General features: G+C 38.6%; 1 protein-coding gene across 4 annotated transcripts in view; it reads left to right on the top strand.

Moving 5' to 3' along the window:
- Window positions 1-18925, top strand: part of CCDC141 (coiled-coil domain containing 141) — a 224589-nt gene that overhangs the window by 38588 nt on the left and 167076 nt on the right. For all 4 annotated transcript variants that reach the window (XM_055397508.2, XM_055397507.2, XM_055397506.2 and 1 more), the window contains exon 3: window positions 17526-17717. In XM_055397508.2, the coding sequence (XP_055253483.2) occupies window positions 17526-17717 (192 nt within the window). The remainder of the gene's footprint in view (window positions 1-17525; window positions 17718-18925) is intronic.

Raw genomic sequence — 18925 nt, 5'->3', positions numbered from 1 at the left:
CAGGGAGGCCTGGCGTGCTGTGATTCATGGGGTCGCGGAGAGTCGGACACGACTGAGCGACTGAACTGAACTGAACTGAACTGAACTGAATGTGTATGTTTTCCATGCTACTGTTTCAACTGGTCCCACCCTCTCCTTCTCCCACTGTGTCCCCAAGTCCATTCTCTATGTCTGTGTCTCTATTCTTGCCCTGCAGATAGAGTCATTGGTAAAATTTTTCTAGACGCCACATAGTAACAGGGGTTTTAAAGTGGCTAAATGATGCTGTTTATCATATACAGTTGTTTAGCTATCTCTCAGTTCAAAGAGGGAGGTGCTTTTAATGTGTTTCATGCATTCATTAAGTTCAGTTTGGCAAACCCATGAAAAATATGAACTAAATCTCTGAATGTGTTTACTTGTGTAAGTAGGAGGATCAGTCATGACTGGATCAGGAATACAGTGATGTTGTCAAAGCTTTGTCTCTCCATCTCTTGTGCAAATTCTCACACATAGCTGGTAGGATGGCCAATCAGCTACATTAGGCTCACATCCTAAGCTTAGGAATTCTGGTGAAAGGTCTTTCCAGATAGCTCCCACAGGAAGGATTCTGGAAGAATCAGCTTTTTCCAGGCTTGAATCATCTTTCATCCTTGAATCAATCACGTTTTCATCCCTGAGCCTATCAATCAATTCATAACTAGGATGGGTTAGTCCTATGTCAGTGCCTTTGCTCATCAGTATGTGAGGGAGCAGGGTTGGCCCTTCCTAAAATCGCATATTGTGGGTTTCTCACATAAAATAAGGGTTTTGTTGATGAGAAGAAAAGGGATATTGTTTTGGAAAGAAGAAAAGAAACAATCAACATGCCTACCATAGCAGCTTCATTTTCTCCTGAGTGTGTGTGTCTAGGAAAGGAAGAAAAGGTGAAGTCTTCAATGGCAAAACCAAATTATGTCCTATCACTGAGAAAAAATAGATTTCTTCAATAGTATAGATGGTGCTTTTATTTTTGTATTTCAATAAGAACTTGGCTATTATGAGCCTCTTAAAACACAAACTTTAATATTGAAATATGGTAGAGAATGAAGTTAAACATATCACAATCAAAATTTCTAGATTTCAGCTGCTTCTTTTACCTTGTAAGTTGTAAGTACTCAATAAATGCTGAGTGAATTAATGAATTACTGTATTGCAAAACCATAGAATTTGATGGGACCTTAGAAGTCATCTAGTTAATCCCTTAGATGGCTGTGAACATCTGCAGTATCCTACAGAGTGGTCATTGAATACTATTTGGACAGTTTCATATGAAAACCCCCACTGATTTCCTCTTGGGGACTTCTTTGCCGATACTAACATCTTATAAAGGATTTGGAAGCTGATAACTGAACAAAGGTACATTCACATTGTTTAATTTCTTTTTTCTTCTCTCCTGCTTTACCCCATACATGTAAATGCAAATAACAAATGACAATTAAGTGATATCTCAAGCAATATTACCTGCAAATGAAACTCAGATAAACAAGCTGGACTTTATTCAGGGAAATTGGGGCAGAATACTGGCCAAGGATCTGATATAAGGGAGACAGAGAAGAAGGCCACAGAGCTTTATTTCAGGCACAGATACTTCAAGGGCAGCCTTGGAGCTGCCTAAGAGGGAGGCTCAGTAATGGCGATACTGGGTAGTTGATAGCTGGTGGGTTTCCTTGGGGCTGGTGGAAGTCTATTTTCTCTGGGGTTACAGAGAGGAGGGAAATGAGGTGTTGCCTCATCTGGAAAATAGGAAAATGCAGAGTATCCCAGAGAAGTATCTTGTGTTAAGAAACACACACTGTATTGAGTCAGGGTAAGGATGGGAAACAAACATCCCATCCCTCTTGTGTTATTATTTGTTATCTCTGGTAACAAGAGTTCTTTATAGAGTGCAGTGTGCTGTGCTTGTTCATTACAATATTACTTTTTTCTTGTTGTTGTATTTTTCCGTAGATAAATCCTATACATAAGCAATCTCTAAATACATCCCACTTTGGGGTTAACTTGTTCTATTTTTGACTTAAATAGACTATCCTAAAATATTCTCTGAATTTTTGTATGTTTGGTAATTTCACACTCTCAAGAAGCCAAAAGAAATTCTTCAGCTTTTAAAACTAGATTTTATGCTCTTCTATACTTAGGATGTATTTTAAGTGACCTGATAGAGAGCATGTGGTGTGTTTCCAAGAAAACATTAGAAAATTGATATTCAGATCTCATTTGTAGGCAAGAAATTTCAGGTGATATCTTAATCCTGACTCTGAAATGTGATCTAATAGCAAAAATGTTTGGCAGTAGAATTAGAATCAGATTGACAGTAAACTATAATATTTATTAATTCAAAGATTGTTATATTTATATATCAACATAATTCACCCATCAGCAAATGGCAGTTCTTAACAAATTAGTCATTAGTATGAATTGTATGATGCGTTTTGAAACAAATTGGTCAGAACATTTCTTAGCATTAGAAGAAATAGCAGGAGACCTCTACAAACTTTGATTTAGAATGCATTTTATATCAGCATTGGAAATGTGGTTGTGATAATGACAGAACATGTTTACTTTCACATATGTTTACTTCGTTTTAGTGAGGCATGCCTCACAGAGGCATAAAAAGGAACATGTTGATGTCTTCCTAGTAATTCATACAGCTCTCAGCCAATAGGAACTACAAATCCCAGAATGCAGCATTTCATTCTTAAACATAGATTTCCAACTCAGTTTGATGAGATAATAGGATTTACCATGAAGTCCAAAATGCTCACTTGAACTTTACTAAACATAGACCTTTGTCAGGTTTAGTACATTTCTATATTCAATTTTAAGAAGCAAAATATTTGTACTCTCCACCTCATCTGTATATGTGATACAATTATTTTCATACATTTAAAAAAAATAGCCATTTCACCATAGTGAACTAGTGTAAAATTTAAGGACAAAATGATCAATTGAGAATTTTTCTGGAGGAGCAATTCTTTCTAAAATGTTCTAAAAACAATTCTTTCTAACATACTTGTTCCTTGGAAGTAGCTCACTGTTATTTGGACTCAGATTTAAATATCTTATTAATATATTTTGGGCGTTTATTAGTTCTGAAATTATTAGTGAAGGCTATCGTGATTGGCATTCATGTAGGCACTTGTAATTGGAAATCATTTTCTATTAAAGGTTTGAAGTCATTTTGTTTATTCCTGCAAGGACCTCAATATGTTCTCCATCCAATGTTTTTATAAATATGCTATAATTATACTAGTAATGTAACTAAAATAATAGCTCACATTTATTGAATGCTTGCTTTCTAGTCATTCATATAGCCTTCAGCCAACAGGAACTACAAATCCCAGAATGCAACATTCCATTCTTAAACATGGATTTCAGACTCATTTCAGACATTTATTGAATGCTTACTATATACCAAGAACTGTACTAAGAGCTTTCCTGGATTACTTTGTTCAGTATTCATAAAACCTTATAAGATAGGTGGTATTATCATTGCCATTTTACAATAGGCCAAGACTTAATGAGAAAAATTAGCTTATAAAATGTTCAGAGATGCTAAAGTGGATCTAAAATGTGGACGGCAGCTTCTGTGTCTTAATTCACTACGTTATACTGCATACCTTGCATCACAAATGAAACATTATTATTGTGTGCTGTGGCCAGTACCTTACCACCAGTGTAATAACACCTCAATTTTATGAATTTTTGTTGATGAGAAAAACATCTTCTTTGAGCCTGAAAGGCAGGATAGTACCTCAAAATTTTCTTCATGAGCAAACCTTGATTCCTCCTGTGAGAAGTAAATTTAAAATTTCATCAAGAAATTTTAAAATAGTTGAAATAATTATTCCAGAAGCAAGCACTGAGCAAAAAAATCTTCATCTCATTTTCCAGCTTGACTAAATACATCAATCAAATTATCGGCGTAATTGCTCAATTTTTCACTTATGTTTCCTGGCAGCATATACTTCATAACTATTGTGACTCTACAAGAATAATATCAAGTACTCTTTATGTTTGTGAAACATATCAGTTTGATGTGTTGTTGATGCTTCCTAGGAACTTCACACCATCCATTACCCTGTCCTTAACTTTCAACCTTCTTGCATCAAACTCTGGGATGACTTCATCTCTGCTGCTGCTGCTGCTGCTAAGTCACTTCAGTCGTGTCCGACTCTGTGCGACCCCATAGACGGAAGCCCACCAGGCTCCCCCATCCCTGGGATTCTCCAGGCAAGAACACTGGAGTGGGTTGCCATTTCCTTCTCCAATGTGTGAAAGTGAAAAGTGAAAGTGAAGTCGCTCAGTCGTGTCCGACCCTTAGCGACCCCACGGACTGCAGCCCACCAGGCTCCTCCATCCATGGGATTTTCTAGGCAATCGTACTGGAGTGGCTTGACTTCATCTCTAGACTCTGTTAACCCTACCACATCTGCCTCTATTCTTGAGGTTTCCTAATTTCCAGGTGTTTTGTTATCCAGCATATCTCTCCCCTTTTAAAACATACTCCCCCAATCTTTTTGGTTCAATCCTATGGTGTTTTTTTTTTTCACCTGAAGCTTCCCCCACTTTTTACCTTCCCCAAGTGGTACAACCGCAAGACTGAGTGGGCAGAAGTGGTTTCTTGCTGGTTGGAAGGTATTGATCACACAGCTTGTCAGTAGGGAGCATCTCTGGAACAGTTTGTTGTCACTGCAGCTACACATTTGACAGTTAGGTGCCTCCCCCACGGCCCCACTCATCATCCTACTTCCTCTGCCACATTGTTTCTCAAATCGTGCTTCTCAGATCCCAAGGACTTCAGAGATACATTCTCAGAGATCCATGTGAACCTAAATTATTACAGGTTTTTAATGGGATAATCTTAAGATATTTAAGTTGCTAAATTTCAGAGCTTACACTTGTATTTTTCATGTGGTGTCTCTGAAGGAATAGTTTGACTTTTTTTTTTTTAAGTGGTTTTTCAAACTGGGAGTCCACAAACTTGGTTTTTTGAGTTCTGAGTTCTCAAGATTGAGAAACACTGCTCTACTATACTGGAAATGGGCCTGGCCACACATTCCTCATACATCCAATGTGTGCTTCCTATGAGTCTTGGACTCTGCTGTATACTGGGAGTTTAAAAATTCCCTGTCCTCAAGGGTTAGTGGGAAGTCAGATATATAGAAAGACAGTCATTATATATTGTAATAGTGCTAGTCAGTTGGTACAAACTCTTTAGAGAACAACTTTAGCAGTTGAATCAAGAGCATTGAAAAAGTGGGATAACCTTTAACCCAATCATTCCACTCTTAGGAATTTATTTTTTGGGAATAAGAAAGAGCCACAAAGATTTATATGAAAGGATCAAGAAGTCAAATGAAATGAAGATTGTTGAAATTGACTCAGCCTGATATTTTTTACAATAGTTAAACATAGAGGCAAGGTTTAGTATTTAACAATAGGAGGATACTTCAGTTATGGCACCCTACTAATGGGTATTAGACAACCACTAAACTTAATAATATTTTGCTCCAACACTTTGGCCACCTGATGGAAAGAGCCGACTCATTAGAAAAGACCCTGATGCTGGCTAAAATTGAAGGCAGGAGGAGAAGGGGACGACAGAGGATGAAATGGTTGGATGGCATCCCCAACTCAATGGACATGAGTTTGAGCAAACTCGAGGAGATGGTGAAGGACAGGGAGGCCTGGCATGCTGCAGCCCATGGGGTCTCAGAGCTGGACACGACTGAGCAAGTGAACAACAAAAACAACAACACATAGTAATTATAGAAAATATTGAAAGAACTCATAATGTTAAGCAGAAAAACAACATGTAACTTCTGACGTCAGAGGTGAGCAAACATTTTCCAGTAGTAGATCACACTGGTTAATATTTTAGACTTTGTGGGTCATATGAATTTGAGAGTTGAAACTATTAGAACTCTGCTATTTTAATATGAAAAGAGCCACAGACAGTGCATAAACAATTGGGCATGGTTGTTTGTCAATAAAAGTTTATTTATGGACATTGAAATTAGAATTTTGTATAGTTTTCACGTGTCAGGAAATATCAATAGTAGTTTTAAAATTTTCATTTTCAACTATTTAAAAAATATCAAGCCTGTTCTTAGCTTGCAGACCACGTGAAAATAGATGTCAGGCTGGATTTGGACTGTGGGCCATTGTTTTCTGATATGATTTTAAGTGTGTGCGTATGTGTGTGTGTGTATGGGGGCATAAAACCATTAGAATATTAATGGTGGTTATCTCTGGGTAGTGGGATTATAGGGGTTTTTTTTAATGATTTTAAAAATATTTTTACTCATTTTTAATATGAAATGACATTTTTGAAAATCAGAAAGGTAAAAAAAATTCACTATAATAATTACTATAATAGTGGAAAGCACTTTAAAGGGGTAAGTACCTCAGATTCATGGAGGCTGAGGGTGAGGAAAGGGTTGCTGAAAGAGTCAAAACTAAGCAGTGTGTTGAAGGATGATGAAGAATTTCCCAGCCATGGTGAGTCCCAGGAGAGAGAGAGAAGAGGGGGCGGCAACAAGGAAAAGTGCTCTGGCCTGAGACCGGGAGGTCAGGCTGTGGGAAAGTTAGGGGACCTCAAAAATGTCAGAAGGCTGGAGAGCAGCGTGAGGGAGGGAGCAGAGAGAAGATCAGAAAGAGAATCAGGCACTGACGGTCTTACTTGCTGTGTTTACACTTTGCATTTTTATCTTAAAATCATCTGAAAGCCATTGAAAGATAGATAAGTTGCTAAATGAAGTGGTCGTATTTCTGATTTAGAAAGACCTACATGGCATCAGGGCAGAGAATGGATTGGGTAAGGGTGAGCTGGGAGGCAGGAAGAAAAAGTTGAGAGGCTGTTGTAGGAATCCAGGTGAGAAATGAGAGACTAAACCAGGGTAAGGCGGTGGGTGGGGGAGTGGAAACAGAGGAAGGAGAAAGGTTGAATGAAGTACAGGATGTTGACTAATTAGATCTTGGAACTGAAGGAGATATAGAGGAGAGAGGAATAAAAATTGTCTTCCATGTTTCTGCTCCTGAAAGCCAGGTGAGTGGGAGATTTGGTGGAGAAGATGGCATGATCAGTTTTAGATGTCTTGAATATGAGAGTGTTTTTGGGTGTTTCGGTGCAATTTTTAATACAGTTTAAAAACCAGGAGAAACAAATTACATCCACAGTGATTGTAGTAATAAGAACTTATGCACTCACTTGGAAAGAAGTGTTAAATAATAATTTTCTTTTTCTCTTCTGCTCCTTCCCTCACGGATTCTGTAGAAACACAGTCTAATCAGTACTAGTGGCTCATTGTGATAGTCCATTCACACTTTGGGGTCACTTGCCCTTGAGACCACATTAAAAGTTTGTGAAGAAGTTGAGTATAGTTTGAAAAAAGTCACACAAATGATTTTATTATAAGCTCCCTCATCCTACCCCTGACACCTACTTGTTGAGTGAGAAGAAATGAGCAAAGACTGTGGTTTCCTGGAGCACTGTGGCTCCACAACCTAGGAAGCTCCCTGGATGTAATCGGAAGCTGATCCCCTGTGTGGAGGGCAGGGAGAAACAAAGAGTTGGACCACTCCAGATGGCAGGTGGTAGGTTTAACAACCAAGGGAACTTATTTAGGAGGCTTGTCCTGGGCAGCCACACCCCTGTCTGCCAAATCTTAAAAGCTCGTATAGATTCTTTCACTGCGTTCGGTCATGTGTTCCATCCAGATAGTCTCAGCACCACATCACCATCTCAAAGCTGTGTCTGTGGGGGCAACTTCTGGAAGCCAGGAACGTAAACCTACTAAACATAGAGGAGGAAGTGCTGCTGCTGCTAAGTCACTTCAGTCGTGTCCAACTCTGTGCGAACCCATAGATGGCAGCCCACCAGGCTCCCCCGTCCTTGGGATTCTCCAGGCAAGAGTACTGGAGTGGGTTGCTGTTTCCTTCTCCAATGCATGCATGCATGCTAAGTCACTTCAGTCGTGTCAGAGGAAGGAGTGAGAAGCCTCTAATTGCCTGGATCCAGCTTACAGGTCAACCACCAGGTCATGTTCTTTCAACGACCTCCCCTAATTAGACACCTGAGAGTGAAAGTTAGCATGTTAAGTCACTCAGCCATGTCCAATTCTTTGCAACCCCATGGACTATAGCCCACCATGCTCCTCTGTCCTTGGAATTCTCCAGGCAAGAATACTGGAGTGGGTCGCCATGCCCTCCTCCAGGGGATCTTCCCAACCCAGCGATCTAACCTGGGTCTTCTGCATTGCAGGCAGGTTCTTTACAGCAGGGAAGCCCAACAGACACCTAGACATTTAAAAATTAGGCAGAGAAAGTGAGCCTGTAAAAGAGTGCCAAAGCACAGAAGGAAAATCAAAGTATACTTGTAGTTGATGGAAGAAAAAAAATTTTAAGGAGCACATAGCAGTATTAATTACAAACAAATGATTAAACGAGGATTATTTAGCATTGACAAATGTGAGGTCATTGTGGATCTATACAAGAATATTTCACTGGCATGGTGGGAATAGAAGCTATTCAGAAGTAGCTTGAGGAAGTAGATGAGGATTAAGAAAAAGCTGAAGCATCAAAGAAAGGAAAACAATACGATCCAAGCTAGATGCTTCCCTCCTCCGTTTTCAGATATATTACCACAGTTTGTACCATTTGATTAAGAGATGCTTGAAAAATTCTTGATGAATGGTTGAGAACGTGGATGAGTAAATACGCTCTTGAATTTACATCAGGTTCCATTAGGTATTATCTGCTCTGACTCCTAGGAGTCATTGAAAATATGATTGTATTGTGTTTGAACAAGTGATTGATTTTAGCTGTAATGGAGGATAAAGAGCCCCTTTCTATTCAAGTGGAATAACTTTCTATAGGTTCCTGTTGACTGAGAATGTTTTAAGTGCTGTGGGGATAATATATAAACATTTAAACTGTAAAACACTATACAAATTTTTTTATTTTTACTGCACAAAAAAATAAGATATGGAAAAATGAGATTTCTCCCCCTTTAGGTATGTTTTCAGATACTAATTTATCTTTTGACCTTATGGTTTTTGGTAGTCTTCAACCTGGAAGAGCAGCTTCTCTTCAATTAGGTAAGAAGTTCGTCTATAGCCAACAGCAATTGTGTGCATAACCACCCAGTCGTGTCTGACTCTTTTGCTATCCAATTCGCTGTAGTCCACCAGACTCCTCAGTCCATGGGATTTCCTGGGCAAGAATACAGGAGTGGGTTTCTGTTTCCTTCTCCAGGGGATCTTCCTGGACTGGGGATCGAACCTGTGTCTCCCACAGTTGAGAGAGGCCATTTGAAGAGATGGGGTGAAGGTGGGTTCACTTCAGGTGTGCAAAGTTATATCCCTCAAGGTTACCTGGTTTTATTTTCCATGATACATTAATCCTATGAAAGTTTTAAAAGAACTCTTCAAGTGTATATCAGGAGTAAGAGACAGACTTTCAGGGTGTTGTCAAGGGTTTTCTTGACAACTTTGGGAAATCTGGGATCTGTGGCACTCTGGGAAATGAGGAGGCAAAGTTTGGGACCATCTGAGAAAAGTTTTTTCCAAAAACTGTGGAAGGTTTTGCTCCTAAACTAAAGGAGCCCTGTTGGTCTAGAATGGGTCTGTGTTGCAGTTTTGTTATACACTTCCTAAGGCTGATGTCGAATTGGAATAAGTGGCCTCTACACTCTCTAACAGCCTGTGAAATAAAGTGAAATGATTTTCAAGAGAAAGTAAATGAAATCTCTTAGACCTCTCACATATTCTACCAGAAAAATTTATGTAAGGCATTTGGTGTTTCTCAGTAAGATTATTATTTGGGAGGACAATTCTTCACTGAACTCCTCCCCTATAAATCAGACAAACACATGGTGACAATTAGAAATGCCTTAACATGAGTGGTACTGGAGCTGTAAATATGAGTGAGATAGAACTTAGATCTCTTGTGTCTGTTTCACAGATTTGAAATCATCATCATTAACATACATGGATCAGAGAAGGCAATGGCAAGCCACTCCAGTACTATTGCCTAGAAAATCCCATGGATGGAGGAGCCTGGTAGGCTGCAGTCCGTGGGGTCGCTAAGGGTCAGACACGACTGAGCGACTTCACTTTCACTTTTCACTTTCCACTTTCACACATTGGAGAAGGAAATGGCAACCCACTCCAGTGTTCTTGCCTGGAGAATCCCAGGGACGGGGGAGCCTGGTGGGCTTCCGTCTGTGGGGTCACACGGAGTCGGACACGACTGAAGTGATTTAGCAGCAGCAGCAGCAGCAGCAACATACATGGATAGGTTGACCTCTAGCCCTCTCCAGTAGAACTTTACTTGCCTTTGTGTTTCAGGCTACTGGACTGATAGATCCTATTCCTTGAGGGAAGAAGAGGACTTCTTGAGGACTCAGCATTCAGATAGGACAGTCAGAACTGAATGGACTTCCTAACACTTTTACCAAGGTTGGGGAAGAAGTATCACAGAGATCCAAGTACTATACATCAAATACCTGTACGGTGGAATTTTGCTTTGTGTACAGATCAGCCTCCACTCCAGGAATCTCCCAGAAATAAACCCCAACTGGTTATTATCTTAGAGTTTAGATTGGTTTAGAAATGTCTCTATTCTATGAATCCTACCTAGTTCACTCTGTCAAAATCCCTGTCTCCTCCATTATTTCAGATGGTATTTGATAGGGGAACATTAACTGTACCTGGCCTTGATCACAGCACCCCAAAAGTGATCTGAATTCCAAGAGAATTTGGAGTAGATAGTTTTCTGCCAATCTTCAAGACAGATGTCAACTGGCTTCCTTGGAAAAATCCCAAGTGTAATTTTTACCAAATTAAACCCAGAAATTTCTGCAAGAATGTTCCAGCTTTGGGATTACAGTGAATCAAACATTTTTCAGTTCATACTGGAGGTCATGGGAAAATCCCAGGGAAATATAGAAAACCAGAACTATAGTCCTTCAAGTTGCCTGTCCCCAAAACTCCTGTATTATTTGTTTACAGAGTGTCACGTCAGTGGGAAAAGAACAGTAGTAAGAGAAACCTGCATGCATTTAATAAGGCTAAATATACTTCCAAAGGGAACCCTATTTGATAGAGAAGTAGCCAACTTTCAGATTCATCTTACCACCACCTTGTCAAACCTGAGAAATATCACTGAAAGTCTGTGTTCACTTGCTTTGCTCTAGAATGAGTTTCAGTTCAGTTCAGTTCATTTCAGTCGCTCAGTCGTGTCCGACTCTCCGCGACCCCATGAATCATAGCACGCCAGGCCTCCCTGTCCATCACCAACTCCCGGAGTACACTCAAACTCATGTCCACAGAGTCGGTGATGCCATCCAGCCACCTCATTCTCTGTCATCCCCTTCTCCTCCCGCCTCCAACCTTTCCCAGCATCAGAGTCTTTTCCAGTGAGTCAACTCGTCGCATGAGGTGGCCAAAGTATTGCAGTTTCAGCTTTAGCATCAGTCCCTCCAATGAACATCCAGGATTGATCTCCTTTAGAATGGACTGGTTGGATCTCCTTGCAGTATAAGTGACTCTCAAGAGTCTTCTCCAGCACCACAGTTCAAAAGCATCGATTCTTCGGCGATCAGCTTTCTTCACAGTCCAACTCTCACATCCATACATGACCACAATTGCTCATTATTTCTTACTCCCATCTGCATCTCTGTCATGAGATTGTCAAGTTTTTCTGCTTTCAGTTCTTTGTAGTCTTTTTCATATGATGTTTAAAACTTCTAATTTAGTCTTGAGCCATCATAAGTAGAAATTGAGGCTGTTATTCCATTTTAATGATAAAATATGTAAAATGGAAAAAACATGGACAATATAAAATTAGCCAGCCCTTGTCACATGAGGAGGAAACTAAGAAAGTACACACATTTGATCTAACTGTCCTGGCAATTTAGACAATCACATGTGTGGTTAGCCTAAATACCAAAGAGAGTGGAGTGGGCAAATGTTCAATGGATGTCTCTGAAGAGTTAGTTCATTGGCATGTTCAACCCACTCTACCTGAGGGAAGTTTTGAATTAAGTATGAAATTGTCCAGCTCTTTGTTGCATTATGAATTTTATTGTCTTTCTTTATTAAGTATGAGAGAACCTTGAATGTCTAATACATAACAAATAATTTTACATTTGTGAATCTACCTGGCTATGCTAGGGTAACAAGCAACCCCAATGTTTATTTGCAGCATTATTTACAATAGTCAAGAATTGAAATCAGCCTAAGTGTCCATCAACAGATAAATGGATAAAGAAGATGTATTGTATATTTACAATGGAATATTACTCACCCATAAAAGAGAATGAAATGTAGCCATTTGCAACAACATATCCCTTTCTCTCTTTGACCTGGGACCCCTGTAATGTAAATGTTTATACTCTCAGTTTGTCCCAGAGCTTTCTTAAACTATTATTGTTGTTCTGATTTCCACTATTTCATCTTTCAGATTGTGTGTGTGTTCTTCTGCATCACCTGATCTGTAGTTTATTCCCTCCAGTATATTATTTCAGTTATTGTATTCTTTAGCTCTCTTTTATATCTGTTTTATATTGATTGTTTCTTTTCTATATTTTTTCACTTTGTTGAAATTCTTATTGTGTTCCTCCATTCTTCTTCTGAGTTTGGTGTGTGACTTTATGACTGTTGCTTTGGACTATTTGGGCTTCTCTGGTGGCTCAGACATTAAAGGATCTGCCTGCCAATGCAGGAGACACAGGAGACATGGTTTCTATCCCTGAGTTGGGAATATCCCCTGGAGAAGGAAATGGCAACCTATTCCACTATTCTTACCTAGAGAATTCCATGGATTGAAGAGTCTGGCAGGTTACAGTCCCTGGGGTTGCAAGGAGTCAGACATGACTGAGCAACTAACAGTTTCACTTTGTATTTTTTATCAGGCAATTATTAGGTTGGTGCAAAAGTAATTGCAGTTTTACATTGTTGAACTTTGCCCTTTGATACTGGAATACATTCTTAAATGTGGTTATGTTTTACATCATTTTAAATGCTCATTTCTCACTTTTTTTTTGCTAGTGACTTATTACTTGCTGTTTACTTTATTTTAGACTATAGAAATGATATTAGACAAAAAATAAATTTGAATAAAAAAACAAATTTTTTTTATTCAAGTTCAAAATGGGTTGTAAAGCAGCAGAGATAACTCGCAACAACTCATTTGATGCAGAAACTGCTAATGAACATACAGTGCAGTGGTGGTTTAAGAAGTTTTACAAAGGAGACAATAGCCTTGAAGATGAGAAGTGTGGTGGCTGGTCATCAGAAACTGACAGTGACAAATTAAGAGCAATCATTGAAGCTGACCCTCTTACAACTACACAAAAAGTTGCTGAAGAACTCAGTGTTGACCATTTTGTGCTAATTCATCATTTGAAGCAAATTGGAAAGTTGAAAAAGCTCAGTAAGTAGTTGCCTCATGAGCTGATCGAAAATAAAAAATTTGTTGTTTTGAAGTGTTGTCTTTTCTTATTCTACACAACAGCAACAAACCATTTTTTGATCAGATTGTGATGTGCATTGAAAAGTGGATTTTATATGACAGCCTGCGATATCCAGCTCTGGTTGGACTGAGAAGAAGCTCCAAAGCACTTCCTAAAACCAAGCTTACACCAAAAAATATCTGATGTTCAGTTTGGTGGTCTGCTGACAGTCTGATTCACTACAGCTTTCTGAATCCTTCAGAAACTGTTACATCTGAGAAATATGCCCAGCAAATCGATGAGACGCACTGAGAAATGCAATGCCTGCAACTAGTGTTGGTCAACAGAATGGGCCCAACTCTTCTCCACAACAACGTCTGACTGCACATCACACAACCAAAGCTTCAAAAGTTGAACGAACTGGGCTACAAAGTTGTGCCTCATCCGCCATATTCACCTGACCTCTTGTCAACCAACTACCACTTCTTCAAGCATCTCAACAACTTTTTGCAGGGAAAATGTTTCCGCAATCAACAGGAGGCAGAAAATGCTTTCCAAGAGTTCATCGAATTCTGAAGCATGGATTTTTACGCTACAGGAGTAAACAAACTTATTTCTCATTGGCAACAATGTGTTGATTGTAATGGTTCCTATTTTGATTAGTAAAGATGTGTTTGAGGCTAGTCAAAATGATTTAAAATTCATGGGCCGAAACCACAGTTACTTGTGTATCAACCTAATACTTATCTCCATTTCATTAGGGTTTTTTTCATTAGGATAAAACACTGGGTTTTATCTTGTTCTTTCATGTGGAACAAATTCCTCTTTTTTATTTGGTTTTCTGTGTTTGTTTCTATGGGTTAGACAAAGCAGTTACTTCTCCCAATCTTGAAGGTATAATCTTGAGTAGGGGCATCAGTTCAGTTCAGTTACTCAGTCATGTCCAACTCTTTGCGACCCCATGGACTGCAGCACGCCAGGCCTCCCTGTCCTTCACCAACTCCCAGAGCGTGCTCAAACCCATGTCCATCAAGTCAGTGATGCCATCCAGTCATCTCATCCTCTGCCATCCCCTTTCCTCCCCGCTTCAATCTTTCCCAACATCAGGGTCTTTTCCAATGAGTCAGTTCTTCTCATCAGGTGGCCGAAGTATTGGAGCTTCAACTTCAGCATCAGTCCTTCCAATGAATATTCAGGACTGATTTCCTTTAGGATTGACTGGTTTGATCTCCTTTCAATCCAAGGAACTCTCAAGAAGTCTTCTCCAACATCATAGTTCAAAAGCATCGATTCTTTGGCACTCAGCTTTCTTTATGGTCCAACTCTCACATCCATACATAACTACCAGAAAAGCCATAGCTTTGAATAGATAGACCTTTGTCGACAAAGTAATGTCTTTGTTTTTTAATATGTTGTCTAGGTTGGTCATAACTTTCCTTCATCTGCAATATATTAATAGACTGCATGTGCTGGACAACTTTGGCAGGCTGGCTGGAGCAACAGGGACTTTTCAAACTTTTGCCTCTGCACTGAGATTCAAGTGAGTAAGTTAGTGTACAAGCCTCTTAAGAGTCTCAGTTTAGTATAGTGCTCTAGCTCTACATAAGCCCTGCTGGCTTTCAAAGTCAGTTAAGGGAGCCTTGTCCTACAGTGCTGGTACCAAAGGCTGAGGTACCCAACATGGGGCTCGAACCCCTTGCTCCTTAGGACCTTCGGATTTGTGATACCCTTCCCACTTGTGGGTCCCTGCACTGGTGGTAGGTATACTGACTACATTACCTGTCTGCCACTTCTCTCCATCTTGATGTAGTTTTCAAAATTTTCCTTAATTTTGGAAGAGCCATTTATACTAGTCCTCAGATGTTTCTCACAATGAGTTGTTCTATATGTAGTTGTAGTGTTGGTTTGTCTGTGGGAGGATATGAGTTCAGGATCTTCCCACTCTGCCATCTTGATCCCACCTATAAGATGTTTTTATATTTCATTTGGATTTTCAATGACTCAACCTTTAAAAAAATTGATTCTTATTTTTATCTCTCATTTGTTAATTTCTGATTTTATATTTAATAAGTTAATCCCATTTAACTTTTTTTGTCTTAATTTTTTTCTTAATTTAGGAGTCTTTTCCTATAATTTAGACTTGAATGTTTAATGTATTTTTTCTTTCTTTCAAAAAGAAAGTTGTCTAATGCTATGGATTTCATCTAAGCATAAAATATCTGTGTATCTTAAGTTTTAAACATAGTAGCCTCATTGTTATTTTTTCTTCTAAATAGCCTGTATTTATAGTTTTTTCTTTATTTGATCTAGGAATTTTTCTTTAAAGCGTTTTCTTTAAATTTCTAAGAGATTTCTTTTATCATCTGGTCTTTTGTTGTTAATTTCTACTTGTATTGCATTTTGGTCTGACTGGGTATAGGTGGCGCCAGTGGTAAAGAACCTACCTGCCAGTACAGGAGAGTTAAAAAACGTGGATCCAATCCCTGGGTCAAGAATACCCCCTGGAGAAGGGCATGGCCACCCACTCTGGTGTTCTTGCCTGGAGAATCCCAGAGACAGAGGAGCCTCGTGGGCTACAGTTCATAGGGTGTCAAAGAGTTGGACACGACTGAAGCAACTTAGCCCGCAGGCACATACCTATTTTAAATATTTTAATGTCATAAATAGAAACACCATGAGTGCCTTATTTCCCCTGTGAAATGTGTATTTTATCAATATAAAGTGCTGTTTTTTAATCACAATGATTTTTTGTTTTGATTTCTAATTTGTCTGAGATTAACATTGCTAATTCTCCTTTATTTTTGTTTCTGCTAATATATCTCATCTCTTTATTTTATTTTATATCTTTTTAGTTGAGGGATGACTCCAGCAAATATAAACTAGCTGAATTTTTTCCCCTTAATCTGATACCGTTTGCCTTTTAATTGAAAAAATTAACTCATTCATGTTTTGAGTGTTAACTGATATTTAATTATATTCCTATCATTTTGTTTTGTGTGTCCTAATAAATGTATTCTTATTTACTTCATTTTCTTTGTTGTATTTTGCATCATCACATGTTTAGTTTCCTTTTCTGTTGACCTTTTAGAATTTATTCATGTTATTGTTAATGTATTATATTTTAAAATTGTGCCTTGATTTTGGTGCCAGTATCAAGAATAGAGTAGGATCTGTGGGCTCCTCCTCCTGTCCCCAAATGAGACAATTATGAAAGCACATGTTGCCCTTTATCTTCCACATTTTGTTCAAGCAATATGTAATGTTGGTTACAGATATTCTAATTTTTACATTATGACTATTCACTTTCAAGAACTTACTCTTAACATTTACATTAAGCTTCACAAGCTTGTTAACAGTAACAACTATTTAGAATAAAAAGTTTTACTGGGTTCATTTCTCACAATTTTTTTTCATGATTACTCCTTTCTAGAAGTGTTTCAATTAGTTCTCTTTTTGTGAAATGTGAAGTTGGCATAGTGTTCTGTACCCCTGTGTATGTAACCATGCATTTTTTAAACAAATCTCTGTGGTGTTTCAACAACATTCAGCTGTGGATGCCTTTAGCCCGGCCGTGCTCCCCGGTTTACCACAGTCTCAACTGCTCTCTCCTGTATGCTTACTCGGAGAAGGCAATGGCAAGCCACTCCAGTACTCTTGCCTAGAAAATCCCATGGACGGAGGAGCCTCGTGGGCTGCAGTCCATGGGGTCGCTACAAGTCAGACACGACTGAGCGACTTCACTTTCCCTTTTCACTTTCACACATTGGAGAAGGAAATGGCAACCCACTCCAGTGTTCTTGCCTGGAGAATCCCAGGGACGGGGGAGCCTGGGGCTTCTGTCTATGGGGTCGCACAGAGTCGGACACGACTGAAGTGACTTAGCAGCAGTAGCAGTGTGCTTACTACTTGCCTGCACAACAATTTGTGTTTATAAATACTCTTCTAGACCTTCTTAAACTACATATAATTTCAAAAATCTATGTGTTTAAAATATGATCCCAAGTTCTTACACAGAGTGACACTCTGCATTTTTTTTTCCTGGACTTAGGCCTTGGAAGACCGAGTATGGGAACTCCTGCAAGAAGCAGACAAGACTGCTGAAGAGAACAAGGATCAGAGTCAGGTCTATGATGCCATGGCCAAAACTCTGGGCGAAGCATGGGCAGCCCTGGTCTCCATGCTTGAGAGAAGGAGGGAACTTCTCAGATTGACCTCTGAATTTTTTGAAAATGCCTTGGAGGTTTGTTAGAAAAAGTTTCCCTTCTCCACTTCAGAGTAAATGGATGACACTCCTGAAAATCCTTTCTTTCTGAATAGACATTGTGATCAGATTTTTTTTTAAACAGCAGAATAACCAAGTTATATACATTTAAATTTTGATTGTCAAAATAAAATTTTTAATATTTTGAATGTACACCTTCAAACAAAAGATAAGTGCAGTTAATTAAGATTGGCAAATATTAAGTAAAAACAGGAATTTTTACCCATAAGCCATTTGGATGTATTTCTCTCTTTAGATAATAATATTACAATTACTAAATCAAACAACTGCCTCTGATTACAGGATTGCTAGGAAATGCTCGTCTAACATATTCTTGTTAACTAACAGTTGGAGGACTCAGTTTCTTCTGCTTCTTATGATAAGAAGAACTGCAGAATAGTCCATAGAATGTTTGACTTGTCAGCATAGCGTATGATCGAGTACTCTCTAAGGCATGTAGTTGAATTTTCGTAGTTTGAACTTGTTAAAATATATGGAAGGAAAAAGTCCTGGACCTAAGAAGGTCATGATTTTTCTTGAACTCTGCAGTTTTTTTTGAAGAACCCAATTTCAAAATGTGAGACTCAAAGAGCAGTTTCAAAGGAGGTGTTATATTTAGTGTAAGGTAGTTATTGGAAATGTCACTTTTAACTTCTCTGTCAAGTGGCAGTACATTCATTTTGATGTGAGAGCACTGCTTCATTATGATAAAGCACTAGCTTTGAAAAATATGATATTTCCTAACTGAAAATTCAGGACTTAAGTCCAAAATAATGAAAAAAAGAAGATTAGTAATAGAACATTAAAATTGAGGTAGACAATCTCATGTATCATGAACTTGTTTAAAAGTTAAAACGAGGAGCAAAAACCTTATTGTAACTTTCAAGGTTTGTTTTTCACAGTTTGAACAATGAAGTCCAACTCACAGATTATTTTGGGAATAAGTCCCACAGATAATTTTCTTTCCTGAAAAGAAATAAACCAGGTGAAATACACCTACAAGGGTCAAATTATAGATACATCTGATTCATTTTGTCTTAGTAGGTGAGGTATAAGTATTAACTGCCCTTGAAATTCAGGTTGCCTGAGCACAGGAAGTTATCTTTTTTCAAACATGAAGTCCAATATTTGTTTCTCACTGTGTAGGAGCATTAATACTAGCTGATTTTCTATATGATGAGAAATGA

Source organism: Moschus berezovskii, chromosome 2 (assembly GCF_049115385.1).
Source record: "Moschus berezovskii isolate FMDL1 chromosome 2, NW_MosBer_1.0, whole genome shotgun sequence".
NCBI lineage: Eukaryota > Metazoa > Chordata > Mammalia > Artiodactyla > Moschidae > Moschus > Moschus berezovskii.
This window is presented reverse-complemented; position numbering and strand designations above follow the sequence as displayed.